This window comes from Coregonus clupeaformis, chromosome 20 (genome assembly GCF_020615455.1).
Source record: "Coregonus clupeaformis isolate EN_2021a chromosome 20, ASM2061545v1, whole genome shotgun sequence".
NCBI classification, from domain to species: domain Eukaryota; kingdom Metazoa; phylum Chordata; class Actinopteri; order Salmoniformes; family Salmonidae; genus Coregonus; species Coregonus clupeaformis.
The window spans coordinates 54,288,563-54,301,180 of NC_059211.1; the positions used below are offsets into that span (position 1 = coordinate 54,288,563).

A 12,618-nucleotide genomic window follows, 5' to 3' on the forward strand; every position below is an offset into this window, starting at 1 on the left:
GCCAATTGAGTTAGACTACGTAGAAATTGATCGAAAGATGTGCGCTGGCATCCGAAAATTCACCCCCATCACAGATGATTACAAAAAATACTCCGATCATAATCATGAAAAAACAGCAGTCAGACACCGAATTTTTTCTCTCTTGAACATGAAACAACAAAGCCAACACAGGCTAGCGTAGCTAGCTAACTAACGTAACAGTGTGCCGTCAGATTCACACGAAGTTTGTATTGTTCTTCAAACAAAATACCAAAAGAAGTAGCTAAGGTTTTTTAAATCAATGTTTTGTTGGTTACTATTTAGCTAGTCTACGGTATTATTTACGTAACATCCTTAGCTAGCTACACTTAAGCTAACTAGCTAAGGTTAGCTAGCTGTCATGGAACCTTAGATAAGGGCCTTATTAAGGCAGCTACTGTAACTAGCTTCTAAACATATTTTGATAATACAACATTACTGGTAAAATGCTAATAATACAATGATTGATTAGTAAAGACATAAAAGTACAGTACATCGCCTCTCACCTTTTCATGAATATCAAACAAGTAGTCTAATTTTACAGGCAGCCTGCCCTGCACTTGCTTGCTGTCCTCAAGAGTTTAAACTCAAAACTGGTTTTCAAACTCATTGTTGTTGTAACCATTTGACTCATATTAGTTTTATTTGCACGAAATCCTGGTAGAGCATAGGGGACGTTAGGCCTTCTGATGTTCATGTGAATTTCCTTAATTTTTTGGCTTTAGACCAGCCTAACTTCTCACTTAAAACATAGTTTTTGCTTTTAATATACTGTTATTATTCCATCCTCTTTATGTATATACAGTTGGAGTCAGAAGTTTACATACACTTAGGTTGGAGTCATTAAACCTCGTTTTTCAACCACTCCACAAATTTCTTGTTAACAAACTATAGTTTTGGCAAGTCGGTTAGGACATCTACTTTGTACATGACACAAGTAATTTTTCCAACAATTGTTACAGACAGATTATTTCACTTATAATTCACTGTATCACAATTCCAGTGGGTCAGAAGTTTGCATACACTAAGTTGACTGTGCCTTTAAACAGCTTGGAAAATTCCAGAAAATGATGTCATGGCTTTAGAAGCTTCTGATAGGCTAATTGACATCATGAGTCAATTGGAGGTGTACCTGTGGATGTATTTCAAGGCCTACCTTCAAACTCAGTGCCTCTTTGCTTGACATCATGGGAAAATCTCCACAAGTCTGGTTCATCCTTCGGAGCAATTTCCAAATGCCTGAAGGTACCACGTTGATCTGTACAAACAATAGTACGCAAGTTTAAACACCATGGGACCGCGCAGCCGTCATACCGCTCAGGAAGGAGACGCGTTCTGTCTCCTAGAGATGAACTTACTTTGGTGCGAAAAGTGCAAATCAATCCCAGAACAACAGCAAAGGACCTTGTGAAGATGCTGGAGGAAACGGGTACAAAAGTATCTATATCCACAGTAAAAATGAGTCCTATATCGGCATAACCTGAAAGGCCGCTCAGCAAGGAGGAAGCCACTGCTCCAAAACTGCAAGGATCGAACCCACTACCTTGGCGTTACAAGCGCCATGCTCTACCAGCTGAGCTACAGAGGACTAGATAAAAAGCCAGACTACGGTTTGCAACTGCACATGGGGACAAAGATCGTACTTTTTGGAGAAATGTCCTCTGGTCTGATGAAACAAAAATAGAACTGTTTGGCCATAATGACCATCGTTATGTTTGGAGGAAAAAGGGGGTGCTTGCAAGCCGAAGAACACCATCCCAACCGTGAAGCACGGGGTGGCAGCATCATGCTGTGGGGGTGCTTTGCTGCAGGAGGGACTGGTGCACTTCACAAAATAGATGGCATCATGAGGAAGGAAAATTATGTGGATATATTGAAGCAACATCTCAAGACATCAGTCAGGAAGTTAAAGCTTGGTCGCAAATGGGTCTTCCAAATGGACAATGACCCCAAGCATACTTCCAAAGTTGTGGCAAAATGGCTAAAGGACAACAAAGTCAAGGTATTGGAGTGGCCATCACAAAGCCCTGACCTCAATCCTATAGAAAATGTGTGGGCAGAACTGAAAAAGCGTGTGCGATCAAGGAGGCCTACAAACCTGACTCAGTTACACCAGCTCTGTCAGGAGGAATGGGCCAAAATCCACCCAACTTATTGTGGGAAGCTTGAGGAAGGCTACCCAAAACGTTTGACCCAAGTTAAACAACTTAAAGGCAATGCTACCAAATACTAATTGAGTGTATGTAAACTTCTGACCCACCGGGAATGTGATGAAAGAAATAAAAGCTTAAATAAATCATTCTCTCTACTATTATTCTGACATTTCACATTCTTAAAATAAAGTGGTGATCCTAACTGACCTAAGACAGGGAATTTTTACTAGGATTAAAATGTCAGGAATTGTGAAAAACTGAGTTTAAATGTATTTGGCTAAGGTGTATGTAAATGTCCGACCTCAACTGTATCTATTTCCATGTAGGCAGCTGAGATGCTCTCTGAAGGTGAGCTGAAGGACTTTGCCCAGGGCCAGTCCCTGTACCGTGTTCTCCAGCCCTGGTGGGATGTCTTCAGCCACTATCTCTCCATCATGATGTTCTCAATCGGAACCCTCGGAGGAACCCTGCAGGCAAGGAATTTTACCAGAAAATGTTTCATTTGTGTTTTAATGCAATTTTCTTCACCCAAGCTCTTTATTACTTTCAATGTAATTCCATCTGGCTCCCAGTGTATACGGCTTTAGTTCCAGGTTATGAAGTTTCTGATGCTTCCTTCTGTTTAAATTCCCTTTGCCTGCAGGTCACCCTCCGCAAGATCGTCTGCGTCCCCTGTCAGATGACATCAGATGACTTCTGTGGGGGTTTTAACCGTAGAGGCACTACATCAGGGAATGCCACTACTGAAGCCAGCTTCCCTCTCCTACCCAAGAGTCTTTACAAGCTGGACCTTCAGCAGTATGCTTACGTTGACGCCGTGTGCTACGAACAACAACTCCACTGGTTCGCCAAGTTCTTCCCCTACGTTGTGATGTTAGAGACTCTGGCTCTTGTGATTATAAGCAACTTGTGGTTCAAGTACCCTAGGACCAGCTCCAGACTCATGCACTTTGTCTCCATTCTACACAAATGCTGCGACTCTCCCTGGACCACCCGGGCCTTGTCAGAGACGGTGGCAGAGCAGGGTGGGGCCCAGCCCTCAATGAGCGTGTGTAGTCCCGATCCTCAGGCATCTTCAACATCAGACTATAGCAGCAGGAGGCTGATGGGCACAGAGTTTCTTAGTGTTCTAGACAAAAAGGAAGGTGAGCAGGCCAAAGCTATCTTTGAGAAGGTGAAGAAACTGAAAGTACATGTGGAGGACAAAGACATCATTTATCACTTGTATATGAGGCAGATAGTCACCAAGATTGTGTTTCTGCTGTTCACCTTGGCCTACATCCCTTACGCAGCCTCACACATCCTGTTTGACGTTGACTGCGTGGTGGATTCCCAAGCGCTGATGCCGTTTCAGCCCTTTCGCTGCGTTCACTCGTTGGCCACCTTTTTCTGGCTCCTCTCTTTGGTTTACACGGTACTGATGGTCATGTACAGCTTGACCTGCTTCTACAGCTTCTGGTGGATGATGAGAAACTCTCTCAGGGAGTACTCCTTTGACCCGGTGAGGGAGGAGAGCAGCTTCAGCGACATCCCCGATGTCAAGAATGACTTTGCCTTCATCCTCCACCTCCTGGACCAGTATAACCCTCTGTTCTCTAAACGCTTTGCAGTCTTCCTCTCGGAGGTCAGTGAGAAGAAACTGAGGCAGCTCAACCTGAACTACATGTGGCCTTTGGAGAAGCTGACCCAGAAGGTGGTGCGTAACGCTCAGGACCAGATAGAGCTCCATCTCATGCTCCTCAGCGGCATCCCAGAGGCTGTGTTCGATATCAGGGAGCTGGAGGTGCTCAAGCTGCAGATGATCCCGGACGCTAGGCTCACGCAGAAGCTTACGCAGCTTGGGAACCTGCGAGAGATCTGGCTGGATCATTCTCCTGCCACTGTAGACCTCATGGCTCTGGGGTTTCTCTCTGAGAACCTGAGGATCCTGAGGATGAAGTTCACAGAGGTGGAACAGGCTCCCTGGTGGGTTTTCAGTTTGCGGAACCTGACTGAGCTCTATCTGTATGGGAATATGTTCAATCAGGACAACACGACGTTCGTCAACGGCCTACCCAAGCTCAAGAATCTGAAGGTGTTATTCATCAAGTGCAGCATCACCGCGATGCCGAAAGTGATTACCAACTCAATACCCTCGATACAGAAGCTTTTCGTCGACAATGAAGGCACCCAACTCTCAGTCCTGCAGAGTCTGAAGACGATGTCACAGCTCACCTGCTTGGAGCTACTGAACTGTGATCTCCAGCGGATACCAAGTCATATCTTCAGCCTGAAGAACCTGCAAGAAATAGACCTCAAAGGGAACAACCTCAAAACCATTGAGGAGATCATCAGTTTCCAGCACCTTCCCAAGCTCTCTACCCTGAAGCTGAAGTACAACAGTATCGCTTACATCCCAGTCCACGTCGGAGTGCTGGGGAACCTGGAGCAACTCCACCTTGGTCATAACCTCATCAGCCGCGTGCCTGCGCAGCTGTTTCTGTGCAGCAGACTCTATATGCTAGACCTCAGTCACAACAAGCTGTCTGCCATTCCCACTGAAATAAAGGACCTGAAGAGACTGCAGCTCCTCAATGTGTCCAGCAATAATGTACGTATATTATATCTGATTTATGATTACTCATTTAATAATGTGTTCATTCATTAATCACGTTTTTGGGAACTTTCTTTTTATACAGACATGTGGACATCATTGTAATTGTGTAGGCTATTTTATTGTGTTAACTTAACCCACAATCCTAAAGGATTTATAAAGCAAGTGTAAAAACTGAGCGTTAAATCATTGTATTGAGAGAATGTAGTATTATATAAGTTACCTTTTTTTTATTAAGAGAGAGAGCCATCAGAACGACAGGCTGAATTGCAACTTTTATAATCAGAATCTATTTGTTTTTCTCTCTTTGACCTTAGATTGACCATCTCCCAGAAGGCCTGTTCCAGTGTAAGACCCTCCAGTCCCTGCTGCTAGGCCACAACAACCTGTCAGTGGTCCCCCACCAGGTTAGTGAGCGAGGGGTCAATTTCCATTTCAATTCAGGAAGTCAACTGAAATTCAAATTTTCCTCAATGGTTTTCTATAGGAATGATGTAGGCCCAATACATGGTTGGACAGTGGGCTGCTGGCACTGTGAATAATTATGTATGCATTAATTATTATAATTCCAGTTTTTTCCTTATTGCGTGTATTACAGTGTATTGTTTTTGTGTATTTGTATGCTGATTTCACAAAACGAATTTCCATGTACAGTACCAGTCAAAAGTTTGGACACACCTACTCATTCCAGGGTTTTTCTTTTCTTTTTTACTATTTTCTACATTGTAGAATAATAGTGAAGACATCAAAACGATGAAATAACACATATGGAATCATGTAGTAACCAAAAAAGTGTTAAACAAATCAAAATATTTTATATTTGAGACACCTCTTGGCATTCTCTCATCGAGCTTCATGAGGTAGTCACCTGGAATGCATTTCAATTAACAGGTGTGCCTTCTTAAAAGTTAATTTGTTAATGCGTTTGAGCCAATCAGTTGTGTTGTGAAAAGGTAGGGGGGGCATACAGAAGATAGCCCTATTTGGTAAAATACCAAGTCCATAATATGGCAAGAACAGCTCAAAAAAGCAAAGAGAAACGACAGTCCATCATTACTTTAAGACATGAAGGTCAGTCAATAGGGAAAATTTCAAGAACTTTGAACGTTTCTTCAAGTGCAGTCGCAAAAACCATCAAGCGCTATGATGAAACTGTCTCTCATGAGGACCGCCACAGGAATGGAAGACCCAGAGTTACCTCTGCTGCAGAGGATAAGTTCATTAGCGTTACCAGCCTCAGATTTTACATCTCAACATCAACTGTTCAGAGGAGACTGTGATCAGGGCCTTCATGGTCAAATTGCTACAAAGAAACCACTACTAAAGGACACCAATAATAAGAAGAGACTTGCTTGGGCCAAGAAACACGAACAATGGACATTAGACTGGTGGAAATTTGTCCTTTGGTCTGGAGTCCAAATTTGAGATTTTTGTTTCCAACCGCCGTGTCTTTGTGAGACGCGGTGAGTGAACGGATGATCTCCACATGTGTATTTCCCACCGTAAAGCATGGAGGAGGAGGTGTTATGGTGTGGGGGTGCTGTGCTGGTGACACTGTCTGTGATTTATTTAGAATTCAAGGCACACTTAACCAGCATGGCTACCACAGCATTCTGCAGCGATACGCCATCCCATCTGGTTTGGGCTTAGTGGGACTATCATTTGTTTTTCAACAGGACAATGACCCAACACACCTCCAGGCTGTGTAAGGGCTATTTTACCAAGAAGGAGAGTGATGGAGTGCTGCATCAGATGACCTGGCCTCCACAATTCCCCGACCTCAACCAAATTGAGATGGTTTGGGATGAGTCGGACCGCAGAGTGAAGGAAAAGCAGCCAACAAGTTCTCAGCCTATGTGGGAACTCCTTCAAGACTGTTGGAAAAGCATTCCAGGTGAAGCTGGTTGAGAGAATGCCAAGCGTGTGCAAAGTTGTCATCAAGGCAAAGGGTGGCTATTTGAAGAATCTAAAATCTAAAATATACACTGCCGTTCAAAAGTTTGGGGTCACTTAGAAATGTCCTTGTTTTCGAAAGAAAAGCAATGTTTTTGTCCATTAAAATAACATCAAATTGATCAGGAATAAAGTGTAGACATTGTTAATGTTGTAAATGGCTATTGTAGCTGGAAACGGCTGATTTTTAATGGAATATCTACATAGGCATACAGAGGCCCATTATCAGCAACCATCAGTCCTGTGTTCCAATGGCACGTTGTGTTTGCTAATCCAAGTTTATCATTTTAAAAGGCTAATTGTTCATTAGAAAACCCTTTTGCAATTATGTTAGCACAGCTGAAAACTGTTGTGCTGATTAAAGAAGCAATAAAACTTGCCTTCTTGAGACTAGTTGAGTATCTGGAGCATCAGCAATTGTGGGTTCGATTACAGGCTCAAAATGGCCAGACACAAATAACTTTCTTCTGAAACTCGTTAGTCTATTCTTGTTCTGAGAAATGAAGGCTATTCCATGCGAGAAATTGCCAAGAAACTGAAGATCTCGTACAACTCTGTGTACTACTCCCTTCACAGAACAGCGCAAACTGGCGCTAACCAGAATAGAAAGAGGAGTGGGAGGCCCCGGTACACAACTGAGCAAGAGGACAAATACATTAGTGTAGTTTGAGAAACAGTTGGAGAAAGACGCCTCACAGGTCCTCAACTGGCAGCTTCATTAAATAGTACCCGCAAAACACCAGTCTCAACGTCAACAGTGAAGAGGCGACTCCAGGATGCTGACCTTCTAGGCAGAGTTGCAAAGAAAAAGCCATATCTCAGACTGCCCATCTTAATCTTTTATTTTTATTGGCCAGTCTGAGATATGGCTTTTTCTTTGCAACTCTGCCTAGAAGGTCAGCATCCTGGAGTCGCCTCTTCACTTTTGACGTTGAGACTGGTGTTCAGTTTCTTGGCAATTTCTTGCATAGAATATCCTTCATTTCTCAGAACAAGAATATACTGACGAGTTTCAGAATAAAGTTATTTGTTTCTGGCCATTTTGAGCCTGTTATCGAACCCACAATTGCTGATGCTCCAGATACTCAACTATTCTCAAGAAGGCCAGTTTTATTGCTTCTTTAATCAGCACAACAGTTTTCAGCCGTGCTAACATAATTGCAAAAGGATTTTCTAATGAACAATTAGCCTTTTAAAATGATAAACTTGGATTAGCAAACACAACGTGCCATTGGAACACAGGACTGATGGTTGCTGATAATGGGCCTCTGTACGCCTATGTAGATATTCCATTAAAAATCAGCAGTTTCCAGCTACAATAGCCATTTACAACATTAACAATGTCTGCACTGTATTTCTGATCAATTTGATGTTATTTTAATGGACAAATAAATTGCATTTCTTTCGAAAACAAGGACATTTCTAAGTGACCCCAAACTTTTGAACGGTAGTGTATATGTTACCAGACTGAACCGTATGAACTCTATGGATGGCTACATGTACTACTATTATTATTATTATTATTATTATGTATTTTACCAGACTGTGAACCTTATTCCCCTTTGGCCTCATGCCACACCATTATTTTGATTTGTTTAACACTCTTTTGGTTACTACATGATTCAATATGTGTTATTTCATAGTTTTGATGTCTTCACTATTATTCTACAATGTAGAAAATTAGTTTTTAAAAAATAAAGAAAAACCCTTGAATGAGTAGGTGTGTCCAAACTTTTGACTGGTACTGTACATGGACAATAAAGAATATCGTATCGTATCATATCGTATCATATCGTATCGTATCATATCATATCATATCATATCATATCATATCATATCATATCATATCATATCATATCATATCATATCATATCGTTCCTGAATTGAATAGCCTTAGTGCCAGTCTGTTTGTGCCATCATGTCAACACCTTGTCACTCATTCCAGTGCAAAGGAGTTGACACGATAACACGAACAATTCTGGGATAAGGCTACCGAAGTGAAATGGAATTGACCTCAACCGTGCAGGTGAGTGAGCTGACCAACCTGGTGGTGTTGGACCTGAGGGGGAACCAGCTGGAGAGCCTTCCCGCGGAGCTGGAGGAGTGCCACAGCCTGATGCCCAGTGGACTGCTGGTAGAGGAGGGGCTGCTCAACTCTCTGCCGCCCAGCGTCAAGGAGGGCTTCCAGAGGCTTGATAAGGAGTACCTGGGGAAAATGGAGGCTGAAGGAGTGGGGAATGCTCTCAACTGTAACCCCATTATCTGTAATAAAGCAGGACATGGAGATACGGCCTGCGGCCTCATATACTCCATGTGATGGGGCTACTCCAAATGAACATCTAACTCAGTGGCTTTAAACCTGTGGTACTAGTAGAGCCCTATGTGGTTTGCCTGGCCTGGCCACAGGGGATATTTATTTAACCTTTATTTTATCAGGGAGCCAAACTGAGACCAAGGTCTCTTTTACAGATGAGCCCTGAATTATAGAAATTACAGAAAATACACACATCAAAATATGAAAACAGTCACAAAACAAACACATTCTTCAGTAATAAGGTCATCAGTCAGCTTTCTGAGTTGCTCTAGAGGCACCAAAACATCACATTGAAGAACATTTGGAAAATTGTTCCACAAATAAGGTGCAAGAAAATTAAAAGCTGATTTACCTAACTCAGTAGAGACCAAAGGAATTTCCAGAATTAGCCATCCCTGAGACCAGGTGTGGTAACTCATAATCAAAAGTTTAGTAATGATGTTCGGTACCGTGATTTGTTTTTGTAAAAGGGCTTTTATAAATGAAAACATAGCAATGTATCAACCTACATGATATCAGAGGGCCAATCAACTTTCTGTTAGAGAATGCAGTGATGAGTACGCAAACTGTCTATACTTTGAAGGCTCATAAGAGCAAAGGACTAATTGACTAGGCTAAATACTAGTAAATAGGAAAATACTTACTATTCCAAATGAACACTATCCATGTTTCAATCCACTCTGTTGCTGCCAAGTACAGCATACAGTCATTGTTTACAGTGGACCACTGACAAGTTCTGTTTGATAACACATATTTGCATTTTATACTGAGCTCCTGTTGGGCATTTCATAACACGACCGTTTGTTTTTATAATGACTATTGTCGTGGTTTAGCCTGTGTGGTCGGACTGGTCACATATCTGTGGTCACTTAGTGTTACTAATACCACATACAAATAAAAGTGTGATTTTGTGAACTTAACCGTGAGACTGTCTTCGAAAGACGGGGCAAGTCTATCAGCCCCATATCCACCAAACCCCATTTCCAATAAGAAAACGTGTCATAACGACAAATTGGATCACTGTTATTCTAATGATAAAATCCTTGGCCTACCTGATTCAATGCAGATGTTTTTGTCCAACTGACAGGTTACTGAAATGTATTCAAACTGCATACTGTAGTCATTTATCACAGTTATATACACTGCTCAAAAAAATAAAGGGAACACTAAAATAACACATCCTAGATCTGAATGAATGAAATAATCTTATTAAATACTTTTTTCTTTACATAGTTGAATGTGCTGACAACAAAATCACACAAAAATTATCAATGGAAATCAAATGTATCAACCCATGGAGGTCTGGATTTGGAGTCACCCTCAAAATTAAAGTGGAAAACCACACTACAGCCTGATCCAACTTTGATGTAATGTCCTTAAAACAAGTCAAAATGAGGCTCAGTAGTGTGTGTGGCCTCCACGTGCCTGTATGACCTCCCTACAACGCCTGGGCATGCTCCTGATGAGGTGGCGGATGGTCTCCTGAGGGATCTCCTCCCAGACCTGGACTAAAGCATCTGCCAACTCCTGGGCAGTCTGTGGTGCAACGTGGCGTTGGTGGATGGAGCGAGACATGATGTCCCAGATGTGCTCAATTGGATTCAGGTCTGGGGAACGGGCAGGCCAGTCCATAGCATCAATGCCTTCCTCTTGCAGGAACTGCTGACACACTCCAGCCACATGAGGTCTAGCATTGTCTTGCATTAGGAGGAACCCAGGGCCAACCGCACCAGCATATGGTCTCACAAGGGGTCTGAGGATCTCATCTCGGTACCTAATGGCAGTCAGGCTACCTCTGGCGAGCACATGGAGGGCTGTGCGGCCCCCAAAGAAATGCCACCCCACACCATGACTGACCCACCGCCAAACCGGTCATGCTGGAGGATGTTGCAGGCAGCAGAACGTTCTCCACGGCGTCTCCAGACTCTGTCACGTCTGTCACATGTGCTCAGTGTGAACCTGCTTTCATCTGTGAAGAGCACAGGGCGCCAGTGGCGAATTTGCCAATCTTGGTGTTCTCTGGCAAATGCCAAACGTCCTGCACGGTGTTGGGCTGTAAGCACAACCCCCACCTGTGTACGTCGGGCCCTCATACCACCCTCATGGAGTCTGTTTCTGACCGTTTGAGCAGACACATGCACATTTGTGGCCTGCTGGAGGTCATTTTGCAGAACTCTGGCAGTGCTCCTCCTTGCACAAAGGCGGAGGTAGCAGTCCTGCTGCTGGTTTGTTGCCCTCCTACGGCCTCCTCCACGTCTCCTGATGTACTGGCCTGTCTCCTGGTAGCGCCTCCATGCTCTGGACACTACGCTGACAGACACAGCAAACCTTCTTGCCACAGCTCGCATTGATGTGCCATCCTGAATGAGCTGCACTACCTGAGCCACTTGTGTGGGTTGTAGACTCCGTCTCATGCTCCACTAGAGTGAAACTGTGCTAACTGTGCCACTAGAGATCCTGGTTCGAATCCAGGCTCTGTCGCAGCCGGCCGCGACCGGGAGACTCATGGGCGGCGCACAATTGGCCCAGCGTCGTCCAGGGTAGGGGAGGGAATGGCAGGCAGGGATGTAGCTCAGTTGATAGAGCATGGCGTTTGCAACGCCAGGGTTGTGGGTTTGATTCCCACGGGGGGGGGGGAGTATAAAAAAAAATATATATATATATATGTATTCACTAACTGTAAGTCGCTCTGGATAAGAGCGTCTGCTAAATGACGTAAATGTAAATGTAAATGTAAAAGCACCGCCAGCATTCAAAAGTGACCAAAACATCAGCCAGGAAGCATAGGAACTGAGAAGTGGTCTGTGGTCACCACCTGCAAAACCAGTCCTTTATTGGGGGTGTCTTGCTAATTGCCTATAATTTCCACCTGTTGTCTATTCCATTTGCACAACAGCATGTGACATTTATTGTCAATCAGTGTTGCTTCCTAAGTGGACAGTTTGATTTCACAGAAGTGTGATTGACTTGGAGTTACATTATGTTGTTTAAGTGTTCCCTTTATTTTTTTGAGCAGTGTACTTTTTTTCAATCAATGAAAGCCACAATACAACTTTTGCTATAAGTGATGCAAAATCTTCTCCAATGACAACAACCCATTAATTACGCTGTTAATTTGGCCTATAATGATCACATTTATTTATTGACATGTTTGTTTTTGAACAAATAAATTTGCTATCTGTGGTTAAAGTTAACTAAAAATGGTTGGCAATGCTCATAGACCAGTGATGGGTAGCCAATAGGCCAGCAGAAGGCGATATTAATCTGGTATTGAGGGTTTCATTTCACTGTCCAAATGCATTGTATGCTGCCGGCAATGCACTTGTATACCCCGTGGACCGGTTCGTACCTAAAACATTTTCCATTCAGGCTGCAAAGGCTTCGATTTCCTTCCTAACTAGATCTAATGGCGAGGTCTTTATTACAGACAGAAATACTCCTCAGTTTCATCAGCTGTCCGGGTGGCTGGTCTCAGACAGTCCCGCAGGTGAAGAAGACGGATGTGGAGGTCGTGGGCTGGTGTGGTTACACCTGGTCTGTGGTTGTGAGGCCGTTTGGATGTACTGCCAAATTCTCTAAAACGACAT

At 43.3% G+C, this 12,618-nt stretch overlaps 1 protein-coding gene across 1 annotated transcript; it reads left to right on the plus strand.

The window, feature by feature from the left end:
- The first annotated feature begins 126 nt into the window (after positions 1-126).
- On the plus strand, positions 127-9,198 carry LOC121534149 (volume-regulated anion channel subunit LRRC8A). The gene is made up of 5 exons (XM_041840666.1): positions 127-267; positions 2,498-2,644; positions 2,815-4,761; positions 5,082-5,171; positions 8,744-9,198. Exons 2-5 carry the CDS (start codon positions 2,507-2,509, stop codon positions 9,032-9,034), a joined length of 2,466 nt encoding a protein of 821 aa, XP_041696600.1. The 5' UTR covers positions 127-267; positions 2,498-2,506; the 3' UTR covers positions 9,035-9,198.
- The last annotated feature ends 3,420 nt before the right edge of the window (positions 9,199-12,618 follow it).

Coding starts and splice junctions, on each gene's coding strand:
- LOC121534149 (XM_041840666.1), top strand. CDS start 2,507: ATGCTCTCTGAAGGTGAGCTGAAGGACTTTGCCCAGGGCCAGTCCCTG. Junction 2,645..2,814: donor CCCTCGGAGGAACCCTGCAG/GCAAGGAATTTT, acceptor CTTTGCCTGCAG/GTCACCCTCCGCAAGATCGT. Junction 4,762..5,081: donor TCAATGTGTCCAGCAATAAT/GTACGTATATTA, acceptor CTTTGACCTTAG/ATTGACCATCTCCCAGAAGG.